The 17,854-nt window shown below is 46.1% G+C and overlaps 1 protein-coding gene across 1 annotated transcript in view; it reads left to right on the forward strand.

The window, feature by feature from the left end:
• Window positions 1-17,854, forward strand: part of ADAM12 (ADAM metallopeptidase domain 12) — a 360,531-nt gene that overhangs the window by 271,032 nt on the left and 71,645 nt on the right. Inside the window, exon 11 of the mRNA XM_010859570.1 lies at window positions 1,985-2,133. Coding sequence (XP_010857872.1) covers window positions 1,985-2,133 — 149 coding nt within the window. The remainder of the gene's footprint in view (window positions 1-1,984; window positions 2,134-17,854) is intronic.

Raw genomic sequence — 17,854 nt, forward strand, 5'->3', positions numbered from 1 at the left:
AGGGAGGCCTGGCATGCTGCAATTCGTGGGGTCGCAAAGAGTCGGACACGACTGAGCGACTGAACTGAACTGAACACAATAAATGCAATACACTTGAATCATCTCAAAACCATCCCCACCTTCACTCCCATTTGTGGAAAAATTGTCTTCCACAGAACTGGTTCCTGGTGCCAAAAGGTTGGGAACCTCTACTCTAAAGCAGAGTATCACTGTTTCCTGGAAACCTCCACGTTACCTCTTGCAGCACAAAGCAGGATTCAGAAAGTTGCCTTCAATACTCGGTAACATGCAGGCATTTGCAGAAACACCAGTCATGGGCACCGTTTCTGCAGATCATAGTCACTGATTGAAAGTTGAGCAGTGATACTTTAACAATTAATTTCTAATATCTCTTTAGCCAAGCCATGCATGCACTCCACTAAGTTGGGGGTGGCCAAGCAGCTCTTGCTGGATGGAAAACCCACCTTCCGAAACCAAGCAAAAGGCTGAGTGAACTCCCAGCAGCAAGAGTCAGACAATCAGGATGCCTCCTGACAAAATAAGAGCAGGCAAGTTGCAATCTTAATTCGGTGAGTCTTCAGACACTTTATTCAATGTAGTTTGCTTTTATGGTGAACTATTATAAGATTTCCAAGTATCCTTCTCTACCAAGTAGACAGCAAGAGGCATACCCAGTGAGAATTTCTCAGACCCTGGAGAACTGGGGCCAGGGGGCACCTTCAGGGACTGACAGTCCTGCCAGTGCCCCCACCCCCACAGTGAGCCACTGCCGACCCACGCCCCCCAGGAGACCCTCCAACACTAGCAGCCCTGCCGGTTCCCAACTGTTGCTCTGCTCAAATCTTCTGATGGCCAACCAGATAATGCGTCTGCTAACAGGATGAAGACTCCTTGGGTATCATGGCTGCTGACTCAAATGAGAGGGAAAACAAGTCGATGAGAGACATTAAGCAAGAAAGATGTGTACTGAGAGCAAGCTATGTATAATGCATAAAACAATATTAGCAAGCATGGTTCAACTGTCAAAAAAAAAAGGGATTGCTCAGATCTTATTTAGACTGTACTAAGTATGCTTCCTCTCCTGACTTTCTATCAGCATCTTCTCAATCAAGGATAAAATAGTACTTATATTACCCATGAAGAAATGAGCTGCCTCTTCGTATTGTTGTAAAGTTGCTAAGTCATGTCCAACACTTGCGACCACATGAACTGTAGCCCTCCAGATTCTCTTTCCATGGGACTTCCCAGGCTAGAATACTGGAGCGGGTTGTCATTTTCTCCTCCTGGAGATCTTGCCGACCCAGGGATCAAACCTGTATCTCCTGCGTCTCCTGCATCGGCAGGCGGATTCTTTACCACTTGAGCCACCTGGGAAGGACCACCTCTTCCTATGAGGCAGGACAACTTTTTGCCTCATTCAGTAGAATTGTGTCTTGTGAGACGTTGTAGGATGCCGGAGGGAAATGATTGTCTTGATTATTTCATGTAAAGACACGAGGAATCCTACATGTATTCATGAGGAATGCATTCTTCAGCAGAGGGGGCCCCAAACTAGTTTAATAAAATAGGTCAAAACTTTAAGTGTTATGGGGCTAAAGGATAATGGGGCTCTATCCTTGGGCTTCCCAGGTGGCACTAGTGGTAAAGAACCCGCCTGCCAGTGCAGGAGACCCAAGAGATGTGAGTTTGATACCTGCGTTGGGAAGATCCCCTGGAGGAGGGCCTGGCAACGCACTCCAGTGCTCTTGCCTGGAGAATCCCGTGGACAGGGGAGCCTAGTGGGCTACAATCCATGGAGTCGCAAAGAGTCGGGACATGTCTGAGCACAACACAGCACATCTTGATTCCTTATAGGAGATTGGATTCCATCAAGTGTTCATGACAGATAAATGTCTTGGGGGGGCAGAGCTGGGAGGGAAGGGGGTGCTGGGAAAGAGGTCTAAAGGCTGTGACCTATACATTGTGCCCTTGTGTTTTCTTTGAGGACCATTCAGACAGCCCCCTGGGTGCGGCCGTGACCCTGGCACACGAGCTGGGCCACAATTTTGGGATGAACCATGACACCCGGGAGAGAGGCTGCAGCTGCAAGACGGCCGCCGACAAAGGAGGCTGCATCATGAACCCTTCAACCGGGCAAGTACCCTTGCTTCAGCTGCTCCCGGAGCCGGGTGGCGGCCAGGGATGCATATCAGGAAACAGCTGGGCAAAGAGCTCCCTGGTTTTCTGGCCAGAGCACTTGTGGAAGCTTCCACAAAGAAAGTCCATGAACTGGACTCCTTGGAGAGAAGCACCCAGATTGCAGAGCATAGGGCATGTGGCCTGAGCTCTTCGCTAAGTGGTGGGCCCGGATATGGCCTTTGTTTAGAGATCGCAAATAACCCTAGAATCCCCTGCATGTGGTTTTGATTTGTGCCTACAGCTCCTTCTGGGCCTGGTAAAGCCACCAGGCAAAGGGGGTGCGATCAGATGGGTGCCAGGTGGGGATATGTGTCTTCTCTCTGGGTTGGCCCTAGGGTGGAGGATCTAAGTGTCATTAGCTTGGGGACTTGTAGGGTCCTTACTGCTGATACCACATCCCCTTCTCAAATCTTCAGTGACTTTCCCTCCTCGGTAAGTTATGTCATTCTTCCTTGCTTCATGGTTTTCTGAAATTCTATATTTGATTCACCCAGGAAAAAAAAAGGGAAGACAGTTTAATTATTGGAGCATTCAGGGGAGGTGGAAATAGATGCAGCTTGGAATGATTCCAGATTCCAATGCATTCCTATGCCTCTAAGTGTCCCTCCCAAACTAGATGTTGTGCTACAGTAGGAAGATTTTCATCAGTGAAGGAAAATGTGCCCTTGTGTTGGTGCCAGCTCCTTTTTTATACCCTGAGACCTTGCCAGTGCTTATCTTCATGGCACTTCCTAGGCCAAACCTGCTCCCTGGGCTTGCCAAAAGAAGCACTGGCAGCAAGAAGCAGGTGCCGACGGGCATCCTAAGGGCTGGCCTTCGTGAGGTCGTGATGTGCAGGGGGCATCTGCTTAAAGAGGATTAGAAGTCCCAGCAGAGGGATGGACTGTTACAGAATGTGGTAACACTTTTGCAACTGATAGCCTCATGGGCCTCCTCTCGAATGGCTTGTGAGGCTGGACTGCAGGCTCACATGGTGGGCATTGTCCTTTCACCGGAGCTGGTCCCTGAGCCATCTCATCCCAGCAAGGCCCTGCATCTCCTGTCCATCATCCATCACCACCATCAGCACAGAATGGCATCGTTTTTGCTTGAGGTTCTGTCTTAAGCACTATTCAAGGGACTCACCAAGACCTCATAGAAGAACTTGCTGTCTGAGTCTGAGATGGCAGAAGCCATGAACCTGAGCCGGAAGTGAAAGTACTGGGTTGGCAAAAAAATTCATCTGGATGTTTCCATAACATCTTACAGAAAAACCCAAATGAAATTTTTGACCAACCCAATATCTTAGGTCCAATACCAACAGGAAGTGAAATGCTGCAAAACTCTAGATTTCAACCAAGGGAACATCCTCAAAGAGGGGCAGTTTGCTCCAAGAAATAATGTACCCCGTGTCATTGGAACTCCCTGGGCAGGGGCAGAATAACTGTTTGTTGGGTATTTGGAGCAAAGAATCTCTTCTTGGGGGTGAGGCTGGGCCAGGGGCTGTGGCTGTCTTCTGTCTCCAATATTCCACCAGCCCAGATAGGGTGCAGCATCACGGGCAGCTCACTGTGTGAATCTCTGAGGATGAGATTGGCAGAAAGCTGATGTGAAATTGAACAGTTTTCATGCTTTCTCATTCTTAACGAGCTCAGAGTGGCCACAGGAAATTCACTCTGTGCTTAATATCCCTGATCATCAAGTAGGCACAAATACACCAGCCTATATTGCTTCCAAAAGCGGCTCTCAAGACTGAAGAAGATTGTGTTGTTAATATTGTTAATGATTCAGAACTCTTGATTTAAAAAGGCCAGTAGAAGATAAGAGAGTCTAAACTGGGAACCCTAGACTGGGATTTTAAGAGACCTGAGAGCCTCAATTCTGATACCAGCTGTTTTTGGCAAAACAGACAAATTAGTAACCCTACTGGCTCTTACATTTTTTATCAGTAAAATGAGTGAGTTAGTCTTTATCCTTCTTCCACTCCTTCCTCCATCAATCTATTCATCGTTTGTTCCATCTGCCTGTACATCCATCTAGTCATCCATCCATCCATCCATCTGTTCGTTGTGCACATCGTTCCATCCATCCATCCACCCGTTCTTTCGCTTGCTTGTTCACACATTAAACAAATACTCTGACCCAGGTTTGTTGCTGTGGGGAATGCACAGATGAGCAAGGCCCTCCAGCTCTGAAATTCACACAATTCTGGAGGTATAATGGCAAGGCTCTGCTTTCTGGTACCCTCTGTACTTTCGTGTAAATCCCTTCAGCTTGGAACATCTTCATGACGGTGTTTAAGGGTTCGAGCCAAATTACCCAGGAGATATTTGAAAATCATAGGTAGAAATGGTATTGTTAAGAGCTCAGCAAATCACTTTAAAAGCCTTTTTTTTTTTTTTTTTCTTACCAGGGGTTTGCTAATAGCTTTTCCTTGATTTATACCTTATTAGCGATTTCTAAGTTTCCTCTTTTGCTGAGCTTGTGCTTTTGTGTAAATCTTTTCTATTTGGTTCTCATTTGTGATCCCACATTCCTGTCCAGAGAGTGGTGTTTTTAATTTTCTCAGATGGTGAGAAACTTCCTAAGCAAGTGGGTGAATTAATCACAAAAGCCCACAGTAAGGGGGAGGTCGAGCGTTCCGGCCACCTCAGTCATCCATCACCCACTGTAGAATTTCCAGGCTGCTTTTAATCTCCAGCATTATCTCAACGTGGTCATTCTCTTACCTCATAGGGTCCCCATGAGAGTGAGAGAGTGGATTAAATGAGATCATATGTCTTTGTAAATTACAAATCATTCCACAAATAGACAGTGTTATTATTATTATTGTTTAGCTCACGGGAACCATGGAACCATTGAAGAGTTAAAGGCTCTTTTTTCCCCAGGATTCCTGCTCATAGTTGCTGGAAAGCATTTCTAGTGCCGTGTGAGCGCCCATGGTTTCTGTGTGAATGGCTCATTTTCAGCTGGCCCGTGTCCAAACCTTCCTCCCAACTTCCTCCCCACTGCTGATTCAGACATGAGTAGCAAATGTTAAAAATGTGATTTAAGTCTCAGCCCCAAAGGTGACTTGCAAAGAGATGAATCAGGGACTGCTTTCATGATATGAAACTCTCCCAGAATCAAAAAGAAACAAGTGTTGCAGATGGTTTAAAGGAAAGAAATGCATTCCTTAATACCCCTTGTTTATTCCTTATCAAAACATTCCAGAATTCTAACTCTGAAATTTCACCAACTGCCATCATTGACGAATGGGACCCAAAGGCCTGGAAACGGAGGGTGGAGGAGAGCTCTTTTAAACATGGGTGTCATGACTTCAGTTGCATGTTACAGAAATAGTTGGAGGGGTATCCTTACGGGGTCATATCATTAATTACCACAGGTCTTTGAGTGTGTGTGAGAGTGTGTGTTTTATGTCTTTGGATAGTTAACACTAAGACCTGTCTTGGAAATCACTCTTTGGCAAAAGCAAAATCTGGGGATTGGAGTGGGAGTTTGAACTCAGTTGAGTCCATCCATTAATGAGCTTCTTGGAGCATTTGGCCTTAAGGGGTTGAGAGCTAAGTATGCCACATTTATGGGAGTAAGAAAAATAATTTGAATAATGTGAGCACTTTGGGGAAAGAATATTTAGTGTAATAGTAAATGTCACTTCCGAGAGTAGGAAAAAAGGCAGGGTTAGTATTCAGAAATTACTGTCAGAACCTCCTCTTATTTTTTGTGGAAAATTTCCTGTTAAGATGAGAGTTGGAGTCGTAGAGCCATCTCATGACGGGATACAGCTGGACTGAAGCACTCAGTGACTCAGTTCCTGTAGCGGGTTATGCGCTTGGATAGATGGTGCAATTATTTCAACCATGAACAGCACACATCCTTTTCTTATCCTCATGGAACTTGAACTCTTGTGAGGAAGACAGCTTTGGAAAGCAGTAAATTAAAAACTGCAGGTTGAAAGGAGATCTGCAACTAAGGCAAAGGAAAAGGGTGGAAAGCAGACATGTTGGCTGGGGGACCGGACGTTAATTAGTGGTTTGGGGAAGAACTGTGGAGATGACATTTAAGCCAAGACCAGAAGGTGTCCCAGGTGGCTCAGTGGTAAAGTATCTGCTTGCCAATGCAGGAGACTCAAGAGATGCAGGTTTGATCTCTGGGTCGGGAAGATCCCCTGGAGGGAAGCATGGCAACCCACCCCAGTATTCTTACCTGGACTAAGTCTTTTCTGTTTGAAATTTCACTTTGCTGTTTCTCCAGTAAGGTTCTTTAAGGACTCTACATCCAAGAACCACAAAAGAGCACTTCCACATTGTACATGGGTGTCTCTGGAAAGAATTACTGCCATAGTTTTCATGCTGATCCTAAGATTTGGAGTTTGGGGCTGTTGGGTTTTGTTTATTCCAGGCTGACAAACAATTCTCAAGCAAAGAATGTGCTGCCCGATTGCCAACAGGCAGTGGAGGGCAGTGCGTTCAGCGCCCAGTATAACATGGGCTGAGAAAATAAACGAGGGAGGGTCACCGCTTGCTCACCAGGGGTGTCGATCGTTTACATTCCGCTGAGGTTGGGCGTTCACAAATACCATCTACAACTAGATCAAATAACCGCATTTAAGGTGGAAGCATCGCCAGTCCACTTCCGCAGAAGTGTGGATAATTGGCTCATTCGATTCCGTATAATTCAATTCAGGAAACATTCACTGCATGCTTCCTTGCTGCACAGCTGTCCAGATGTGGAGCACAGCTGGATGGCTCCATCCAAGTTCACCCTTCTCTCTGGAAAACTGAGAGGACGTGGGCTCCGCCCTCAACCCCAGACAAGCCAGCTACAGGAAACAGGGCCAGGGAACCAATTACAGCAAAAGCTCTCCTTGACTCAACTAGTATTTTGGGGAACCTGTGTGTCTGACCCCAAGGAGCAGAGTGGGCCAGTGGACCCCAATGGCAGGACCCTTGAATTCTAGGCCCTTCTATGTGACGAGGAAGATAGACAAGCAGACTGGTGATTGCAGACCCAAAGCTCAGGGATCTCCTCTGGGACATTTGGGTGTCATGGGGCTTGCAGTCAGGGCACCTAATCTATTTGTACAATACTAAGTATCATAACTTCATCTATAAATATATAAGTTGTGCCTCTAAAAGATAAAAAAAATTTTAAATATTACCATAATAGCAGTTAAGACCTTAAAAAAAAAATTACCAATCATTTATTATGAACAAGGAGCGAGGTTGGAAGGGGTGTGCACTGGGAATATTCCAGAGTGAAGTCCAGTCTGAACCAATGTCAGAAGAATTGCATAGGGTTAGTCTGACTCTTCTCGAGAATTCCTAGCTTGTGTTACAGGAAAATTTAATTTATATTTGAGGCAGCTTCTACCCCTGATGACTCAGATGGTAGAGAATCTGCCTGCAACACAAGAGACTCGAGTATAATCCCTGGGTCAGGAAGATCCCCTGGAGAAGGGACTGGCTACCCACTCCAGTATTCTTGCCTGGAGAATTCCATGGACAGAGGAGCCTGGCAGGCTACAATCTATGGGGTCACAAAGAGTTAGTTAGACACGACTGAGCAATTAACGCTTTCACTTTTCTATCTGAAAATGTGATTCAAGAAACTAAAATTGACTGTACTTTTCAGTGACAACTTCCCAAGTTTCAGATGTGGCAGGAATTGACAAAAATCCAATGTCTCTGGAAAGTCTATACCTTTCAAAGAACTTGCTTTCTTGAAGAATCAGTGCAAAATATACATAATTAAAACTCACCCCCTTTTGAAATTTGAGGATCTATCTGAGGTCTTGAAATACGCTTATCATAAGGTGATTTTATAAGCATGGGACTGGAGAAAATTATTTCCCCATATCAGCTCTTCATTTGAGGGTGAGTTTTTTTTTCTTTTTTCTCAATGAAAAGTTTAAGAAAGTCTTCACTTCTTCCAAGTACAGCGGAAGGGATGGAAATCTTTACCCAAGGAGATAAAAAGAAAAACAAACAGCAACAAAATGAGGAACTCTAGTAACGTTAAAACACTATAGGTTAGAATCAATTTAATTATCCAACCAGAGTAATTGAGTTGGCTACTTCCCGATGTAACCATAAAGGGGAAATGAACTGGCAGGAGAGCCCCTCAGTACAGACTATACTTATTTCCTCTCCACAGGATTAGATTTTGCTCACTGAAAAATGAAAGGATTTGTCTGCAATCAGTGCAGACTTGGGATAGTAATAGTCACTGCCCAAGGGCATGTAGAATGTCTGCTCCTCTTAAGCTGGATGCAAACCAGAGGTCAAGCTGGGAAGACCATTCCACGTGGCCTCTCCTCCTTGAATATCCAATTTGGAGGAAATGAACAGAGGCAAAGTTGACTTGGACCCTAGATGGCACTGGGGTGTCCTCTTTCATCCGTCAAAGGTGTGAGGTGGGTGTAGTTATAGCCATTTTAAAGATGAGGTGATGGAGCTCAGAAAGTTAAATGAATTGCTTATGTTTTCAAAAATACCCAAGTGGAAGCCCCAGGATGTAAGGCTGAGTCCCCAGAAGCCAAGCCCCTGACTCTCCACCTTGCTGTGTCTTATCTCCAGTGAGCTTGTGTGGCAGCTGTGAACCTCAGAAAGAGGAGAAGGGCATCTACTTGGGGGTTCTGGTCAGAGGAAGATGCTCTTGCTTCCCACCTCAGGCTCCCAGGGAGCTCCGTGGTCCAGACTAGATGGAGACTAGGGCGGCCATGCCACCCTGCCTCCCAGGGTCCTCGCCACCACCTGCCTCCTTGGTTGTTTTGCTGCGTTCAGGCTTCATGTGGGGACTGAAGCCTCCTCAGTCCAGAGCCTTGTCCCCGTGTGACTTCTCGAAGCAGGAGGGCTGGCCCGTTTTTAAGCATTTAGTTCTGCAAATCTCCTTCAACTTATGTTACAACAGCAGAGAATTATTTCCTGTCATTGCTCGTTAATCCAGCATTTTATTTGTGGTAGAACATGTGTGAAAACATTGCTGCTGAAATTCAGCCAATACCTCCCCCCTTACACACACACACACACACACACACACACACACACACACAGAGCTTCCTCCTTTCCCCAGGACACTGCTGCTGAAGTTTTGCCAGTACTTGCCCCCTTACACACAAACAACACACACACACACACACACACACACACATATACACACACACACACAGAGCTTCTTCCTTTCCCTAAACATGTGGCACAGAAGCTGCAGTATAACGTCAAGGGTAAGTTCTGGGCCTCTCTGTGACCAACAGTATTCAGAGGGACCCACTTTAAGCTCTAGTGGGTCATGAATTTTGTCTGTTTTATTCACTGTTAAATCCCCAGCACCTAGAATATAGTAGTGCCTAGTGCTAAGTGCTAAGTCACTTCAGTCGTGTCCGACTCTGTGCGACCCCATAGACGGTAGCCCACCAGGCTCCGCCATCCGTGGGATTCTCCAGGCAAGAACACTGGAGTGGGTTGCCATTTCTTTCTCCAATGCATGAAAGTGAAAAGTGAAAGTGAAGTCGCTCAGTCGTGTCCGACTCTTAGCGACCCCATGGATTGCAGCCTAACAGGCTCCTCCGCCTATGGGGTTTTCCAGGCAAGAGTACTGGAGTGGGGTGCCATTGCCTTCTCTGATAGTAGTGCCTGGTATATAGTAAATTTCAATAAATACTTCTGGACTGAAAGGATGGATGGATGGAAAGATGGATATATGGATAGAAGGATGGATATATGGATGGAAGGATGGATGGGAGGGTGGGTGGTTGAATGGATGGGTGATGGATGGGTAGATAGGCTGATGTTGGATTGGGCTGATAGTAGATGGATAGATGGATGGTGATTCCAGCACAATCAGATGTGTGCAGAGTTAATAGCTAAACTTTTTTTTTTTTTTTTTGCATGTAATGTAAATACCTTGCATGTAATGCCCTGCTCGTAATGGCTAAACTTCCAGGGAGAAGATTCTGAGACCATCATCTTTTCTACTATGGTATTGGCTGCAGCATCATCATTTTCTTTTATTGTATATTCCACATCAGCTACAATGGACTTATGATAACTCACAAGAACAGAAACGATACAATAAAAACAAAAATAAAAAAGAATAAGGACAGAGAAACCCCTGGTAAACAGAAGGTTGAGCCCATTGTTTCCTGTTTTAAACTCCATGGAGACCACAGAGTAATTTGCTTTTAAAAGGCAGAGTCCTTCCAGAAGTGGCTTCTCCTAAAAGCCTGTGTTTAATTTTAACAAAGTAGGAGGCTGAAAATAGAAAATCTAAAAGTAGTTGTAAGAATAAGGCCCTGGAGATCTCATAGATTACTCCCCAGCTTACAAAGATCTTTCTCAGTTAATCGTCACAGTTCTACAAGGAAAGGGCAGAAACAGTCACCTCCATTATACAGACGAGAAAACCGGGGTTCAGAAAGGCCAGAGGCTCACAGTAGATCAGTATCAGACTCAAAACATCAGCCCGCAGCCTCTGGCTCCTGCCTCTCACCTATTCCCTGGCCCCTCACCAGGTGGCCTTGAGCAAAGGAACCTTCCATTTCCAATCCCCGGGGCAATGGAAGGGGAAGGAGACCTAGAGAGTCATCCTCACCGCTCTCGAGTTGCAGGCTGCCCTGATGGCTACCCCAGCATCGGGAGCTCAGTGATGTTAGAACAGGGCTGAGTAGACTTCAGCCTTTGTTGGATAGCTTGGAAGTATCTCCCATGACCACCTTTGCGATCATGTTTGGTTAAAAGTGTCCTCCCTGTTAGAAACTTGCAGAATGAGCAGATGTGACCACCAGAGGGGTCTACACAGGTCTGTCTCCTGGGGCGGGAGGCAAGGACACAGTTACCTCGACATGTAAACTGCCCTATGTTAAGCCCTGGATCTGTTTAGTGTGTCAAAGCCCAAGCCCTGACGAGCCCCACGCAGGGACAGTGGCCTCTTCTTGTAACGAAGCCGAGACACCGCCTCTGGGGGGCTGGCCCCCTTTCGTGTGACACTGGTCCCCTGGCCTGAGTCCCCTGCCTTGCGGGACTGGTTTCAGCAAAGAGCCATCAGAGCACAGAAGTAAAAGGGCTACTTTCTAGGAACGCCCAGTGGCCGCCTACGCACCTCTCAAGTGACCAGAGCTCAGCTGGTCTCCTTCTTTATTAAAAATTCTGGCCAATTACATTTACACTTTAATTAATTTCCGGGGAGGAGGGGGAGAGGAGGCGCAGAGGTCAAAGGTCACATGTTAAAACCATGAATTATAATGTGCCGGCAGATGGCTCCATTCTGGGCCCCAGGTGTTTGCTATTAACAATGGACATGTCCTACTAAGGACGTTTTTTGATCATTCGCTCCCCGCCCGGTGGTTTTCCTTGCCGTCTGCGGCCCATCTGGCGGCCCGCGGGGTTAAGCATTTGGTCCTCGTGTGGTCACTTTCCATTCCTGGGCTTGGCACGAGGTTGAAGCCGCCAGGGTTCTGTTCTGCCATGTGAGCCCGTGTGTTCAGGGTCACACCGGGTACCCCTGGCCCGGCAGAGTGGGGCTTGGATCCACACACCCCTCACCAACCCCCGGAAAACCCCCAGCAGAGTCCCGTGCGTTCCAGTGGACAGCGCTGTCCTCTACTGGCAGCTTGCTGGGACCCACGGGCTCACAACCGCCCTCACGTGTGTGAGAGTGCAGGTGTGCTCCATAAATCCCGACATCCGGCCCCAAGGAGGTTCAAGGAGATGCTCGAAGGCACCCTTGGAGCCGCAGGCACGGCGGTGGCCTTCACTGTTACCTGCACCCCGCCACCTCCTCCTAGATGCCCTCACGGCTCCCCACCATTTATGCCAGGTCACATCCGAGGCTGCCCCGAGGGCCCTGCCCCGGGGGTGACGCGGCTCCTGGAGGCCTCCTGACTGCCCTCGAGGCAGCATGGTCGCAGAGAAGAAGCACGGGCCTTCAGGTAAGCAAGTTGGGGTTTCAGTCTTGGCAGTGGAACCAGAGGACTATGGCAAGGTGCCTAACCTCTCTGCACCTCGGTTTGCTCACCTGTAAAATAGGAATGATATAGTCTGACTCACCAGGCAGTCCGTGAGCCAGGATGCCCACTAAGCTCCTGGCCCACAGCAGGGCCTGGCTCAAGAGTAGTAACTGCTTTTCATGCTTATTAACACAGACATGCGGAATGAAATGAAGTCAATAGTGCCTGAAACTGGGTGACCTTGAACGGCACCCCAGCCCTGCCAGGCTGCTGCTGACAAAGGCCAGTCATCTTGGGTGCAGACACCACCACCCACTCCAACAGGACATGCCTCTTGGTCGCTCCTAAATTCTTTGTGTGGTGATTATAAGATTTTATTCCAGGGCATAATTGTGAAAAATCTGAAGATTTTTCTCAAGACGGCCTCAGAACTTTGGGGTTGAAACTTGGCTGAGCAAACCCGTCCCAACCAAGACCTCTTGCACCCACTACTGTAAGTAGGCCCTGCATCCCCCCCAGGAAGAGAAGACGGCATCAGCATGAGGCTGGTGCTCCTGGAGGACCTAGGAATGCGTTGAACTGGCCCTGAACTGTGAGTTACTGTTTGTTTTTGGAAAAGCTCTCCAAGCTGGTTTCGGATTTAGTGACAAAGAGTCAAGAGGTCTGTGTTGTCAGAGAATGGGTCGTGGGGAGGGTCAGGTCGGTCTGTCTGTGGTCACATTCCCCTCCCAGCTCCCTCCTAGGCCTTGGCTATGGAGGAAAAGGTTGCAGGAATTTGGGGAAATACGTTTTGGAAAAAGTTCCAGGAACTGAGAACCACTGCAACCACACAGCAGGTAACAGTCATCTAAACAGCGGCTTTGTGAGTGTTGGTGGCTCAGCTGGTTGTTTATGCTCCTAAGCCCATGTTCTGGTTCAGCTCACAACAGCCCAGCCCTTCGAGAATGAGCAGCGTCTTTGACACCACATATGTATTAAATCGAGGGATCCTGTTTAACTGCTTGATCATGCCTTTGCCTCCTGAATCATCTTTCTCTCGAGTTGACTTGTACTTGCAGTTTTGCCATTTAAAGAGGGCTACGCTGGGACTACAATTGTCATAAAGTCTGTACCCTGTTGAAAAATGTTTCTAAGCGCAAGGCACTGGCGACCTGTAACTCGAAATAGCCAAAGCAGCACCTCTAAATAAGGAAGAGAGATACACATTCTTTCAGGCAAATACTGGCAATTAGCATCTTTGAAATTAACCAAAGACGCTCCCGTTTTTGTGAGTCTCACTTGTCCTCTCCCTCAACACCCGAGGTAGTTGTTGTTATTCCCAGTATAGATGTGAAGACCGAGACTTGGGTGTAAGACTGAGCTTTAGTTTTAACAGACGCGTGCTCAGACTGAAGTCTTCCAATTTCGATTCTCCTCCGTCTCCTCTGTGCCTTGTAAAGAAGAGCCTCCCAGGCCTGTTGCATCCATCACTTTCACCGTCAGGAGAAAATAAAACTCCATTCCAGTTGTAGGAAGAAATCAGTGGGAAGCAGAAAGTCAGCAACGTATTTCCCCAAAACAGTATCCCTTTACCATCTAATCATTTATCGGCTGTAAAAGATGTGAAGTTTTATTTCTTCATTTCCAATCGATTTAAACAGAAATCTGGGTGACTTCCCATCCCTGATTTCCTGCGATGCTGGCTTCTCCTGTCACACAGTTGTGTCAGCTTCAAGCTGTTCTCAGCAGCTGCCCACGTTCTGCCATCCTTCTTGCTGCGGTCACCTGCCTTTCTTTCCTGCAGTCAGCATGTGGGCTGTTGTCACTCCCAGAGCTTGGAGCTGGGGAACCCCAGGTTCTTTGGGACCCAGCACACACTGATTAACGAGGCAAGGAAGTCGAAGAAGACGGAGAGCAGTGACCTGCAGCCCCGGTGAATCCGGCCTGATTGCTGCTGCTTGCCCGGGCTGCCTAATTGCCAACAAGAGAAGATAATTCCCAGAGAGCTTTTGCAAGGCAGATAACGCCCTACTTCCACTGTCAGGCTTGATAAATGGTCTTAGTATGATTCACCCCCAGGAATACAGCCGTGAGACACACAATAGGCTCCTACAAGAAAAGAGTTTTCTGACTGCACATTTGTCAAAGTAAAAGTAACCCCTAATAATGTTTTACTTGGCAGCTTGGTGATGGCTGAAATATTAAGCTGTGACTGCATTTATGGTGGGAAGCCGTAAGTGGCATTCCGCTTTTGGAAAGTAGGTTCTGTGTATGTGTTTTCTCCAGAATCAATGCAGCTGTCTGTTTCATCAGCTTTTTCTTTCTAATCTTGCATTCAGCATGGTAAATTTACCCCCAAGTGTCCTTGGTATTTAAATATTAGGAAAAAGGCAGACGTGTCTTAACTAAGAAGGTCACACCTAAGCAGGAGCCGGTCACCCTGGCATGGTGTCTGCAAGAAATTCTCTGCCCGTGAACTGAAAGCAGCCTTTTTTTCTGGGTCCTTACGTATAATCATTGTAAAGCCTTCTTGTGCCAAGGGAAAGTATCGTGCAGAAAGGCCTCTTTTCTGAATAGTTCTCCAGTTTTATTGCTTTGCATCAGCCTGTCACTGCTATATGTCAATTCAATTAGCTGCTGTCCTGACATATTTGGGATGATTTATGAAAAGTATTAAAAAGCACATTATGATGAGTTTGCCAAAAGCTCTAGAAGAAACTGAGGCTTGTCTTTTTTAAACTACCCACCATGGGCTGCACGGGATCCTCAATGTCATGAACAACTACATGGCCTAATTCAATGTTCTTTTCATTAATTGTCTAAGGAGTAAGGCTATAAAATAAGGGAACAAAATGAGCTAAAAGAAGGCAGAACTATCATACTTTGGAGTTCAAAGCGAGTGGGAGGAATTTGCTTCAAAACAGAAACATCTTTCTGTTCAGTCAGGATCTTCTGGCACCTTAAAGTACAACGATTAATCAGTTCAACTGCTCTAATATTTAACAATATTTGAAAATTCATTTGTGACTTGAATTTGACTTTAAGATTCTCATGAAATTTCTAGCACATACCTGCGGTCACGTAAGGTTTCAAAATGCTGTACATTGAGCTTTTCTTAGAAAAATCAAACCATGGGGGAAAACAGAACTATTTCTAATTTAAGTGCAAGAAAAGTGACCTGCAAGGCACCTGGTTTGTATTTCTTATCATTCACACCAATAAGTGTGGCTTTGTCCATGTATTATCTTTATTGCATTTGAATTTTAAACCTAGGTCACTTGCTCCCAATCTTTAATTTTGATCATTTGGTAAATCACCAGCACCATCAGGTGATGAATAGATACACAAATTGTGATGTAATCTTACTTCCCATGGAATACTATTCAGTCATTGAAATAAATGAAGTACTGAGAGTGCTACAGCATGGATGACCCTTGGAAATATGTTGAAAGAAGCCAGACATGAAAGGTCACACGTTGGAAGGTTCCATTTACACGAAATGTCCTGACCAGGCAAATCCAGAGAGAGACAGCAGAGTTGTGGTCGATAGGAACTGGAGGAGTGGGAGTGAGGAGTGTCTGCTTCATGGGCTGGCTTTTTTTTTGGGGGGGTGGGGGGCGGCGCTCAGGAAAACGTTCTGGAATAAGTGGTGATGTTTGTGTAACACCATAAATGCATAAACACTGGGGATTGTGTATCTCTAAGTGGTGATTTTGTCATGTGGATTTTACTTCGGTTTAAAATGAAGTCACCCGGAGAGCTTGTTGAAACACAGTCGTGGGGCCCCCACCCCTGAGTTCTTCCAGGGCAGCAGGTCCAGGTGGGGTCTGAGCATCTCCATTTCTGCTGGGTTGCCGGGTGATACTGATGCTGGGACCACTTGAGGGGCTCTGATTCAGGCAGGTGTTGAGTTGAGAGAATGGTTCCTCCTCCGTATGTAAGTCCGAGCATCAGGGCCGTACTGATCACTGTCCATGTCTCAGCAGTTTACTGTGGAAAATCCAGGGCTGAACTGATATCCTCAGTGAGGAGAGTTTTTAAATAACCACACTTGGGATCAGATCTAGGCTCTGCCATCTCCCAGCTTTGCTTTGCCTTTTTATTTTGCTTGTATGTTCAGTCAGGTACAACTCTTTGCAGCCCCATGGACTATAGCCTGCCAGGCTTCTCTGTCCGTGGGATTATCCCAGCAAGAACACTGGAGTGAGAACTCTTAAATGCCTTCACCTCATTTGCAAAATAGGGATAACAAACCTATTTCATGGGGTTGTTTTAAAGTGTAAATTTAAAACAGCATAAAGAAGAAAATATTACTATGAGAAAGTACCCACCATATCATCTAGCTTAAAGCAGGTTCTCAAGTTATTCCAAATATATATACATCAATTCAATGTAATGAATATGCTTATATATTTGCATAATTTATACATGTGGATAAATGTGCATAATGTGAATGCATTTCTAGCATTTTAGTTATATGGGTGAAGAGGCAGTGAGTGGGCGTGTCCGGTAGTTCCCTTGACAGAGGTCAGCAAGGAAAGACGGGGAAGCCTGGAGCCACAGTTCAATCATCACAGGATCCTCCTCAGAGCTCTGAAACAGCTGCTTCTCCTGTGAGTGAGCAGATGAATGAAGGAGGAGTGAGCACGCCACCCAAAAGGCTTCATTTTGGTGTCTTCAGAAGTCAGAAGCAGGGTTGGTACCTGGGAAGCAGGGTGATGAGCTTGGCCGTGCCAAGCATTTTCCTGGAGTCATTCTTTCCTGTGGCTATGTGTGTAAATCACGATTCTATTATAGTTAGATCTAATATTTGGTATCATCAAATTCCCTTATCTCTTGACCTGAAATCATTTTACTTTTTATTGAAGCATAGTTGATTTATAATGTGTCGATTTCTGCTGTACAGCAAAACGAATCAGTTATACACTCTTAGCCTTTCCTGTTACTGGTTTATCACAAGGTGCTGAATGTAGATCTCTATGCTGTACAGTAGGGCCTTGGTGTTTATCCACTCCTTCTATATACTAGTTTACATTTGTTAACCCCAAACTCCCTTTCCCCGCCTCCCTCACCCCCCACCTTGGCAACCACATGTCCATTCTGTGTCTATGAGTTTGTTTTGTAGATAAGGTCATTAGTGTCATATTTTAGATTCCATGTGTAAGTGATTACATATGGCATTTGTCTTTCTTTCTGATCGACTTCACTTAGCATGATAATCTCTAGTTGCATCCATGATCATGGCATCTGGCCCCATCACTTCATGGGAAATAGATGGGGAAACAGTGGCTGACTTTATTTTTATGGGCTCCAAAATCACTGCAGATGGTGACTGCAGCCATGAAATTAAAAGACACTTACTCCTTGGAAGGAAAGTTATCACCAACCTAGATAGCATATTCAAAAGCAGAGACATTACTTTGCCAACAAAGGTCCATCTAGTCAAGGCTATGGTTTTTCCAGTGGTCATGTATGGATGTGAGAGTTGGACTATAAAGAAGGCTGAGCGCCGAAGAATTGATGCTTTGGAACTGTGGTGTTGGAGAAGACTCTTGAGAGTCCCTTGGACTGCAAGGAGATCCAACCAGTCCATTCTAAAGGAGATCAGTCCTGGGTGTTCATTGGAAGGACTGATGCTGAAGCTGAAACTCCAGTACTTTGGCCACCTCATGCGAAAAGTTGACTCATTGGAAAAGACTGATGCTGGGAGGGATTGGGTGCAGGAGGAGAAGGGGACGACAGAGGATGAGATGGCTGGATGGCATCATTGCT

The sequence above is a fragment of the Bison bison genome, unplaced genomic scaffold, assembly GCF_000754665.1.
Source record: "Bison bison bison isolate TAMUID 2011002044 unplaced genomic scaffold, Bison_UMD1.0 scf7180017864456, whole genome shotgun sequence".
Classification (NCBI taxonomy): domain Eukaryota; kingdom Metazoa; phylum Chordata; class Mammalia; order Artiodactyla; family Bovidae; genus Bison; species Bison bison.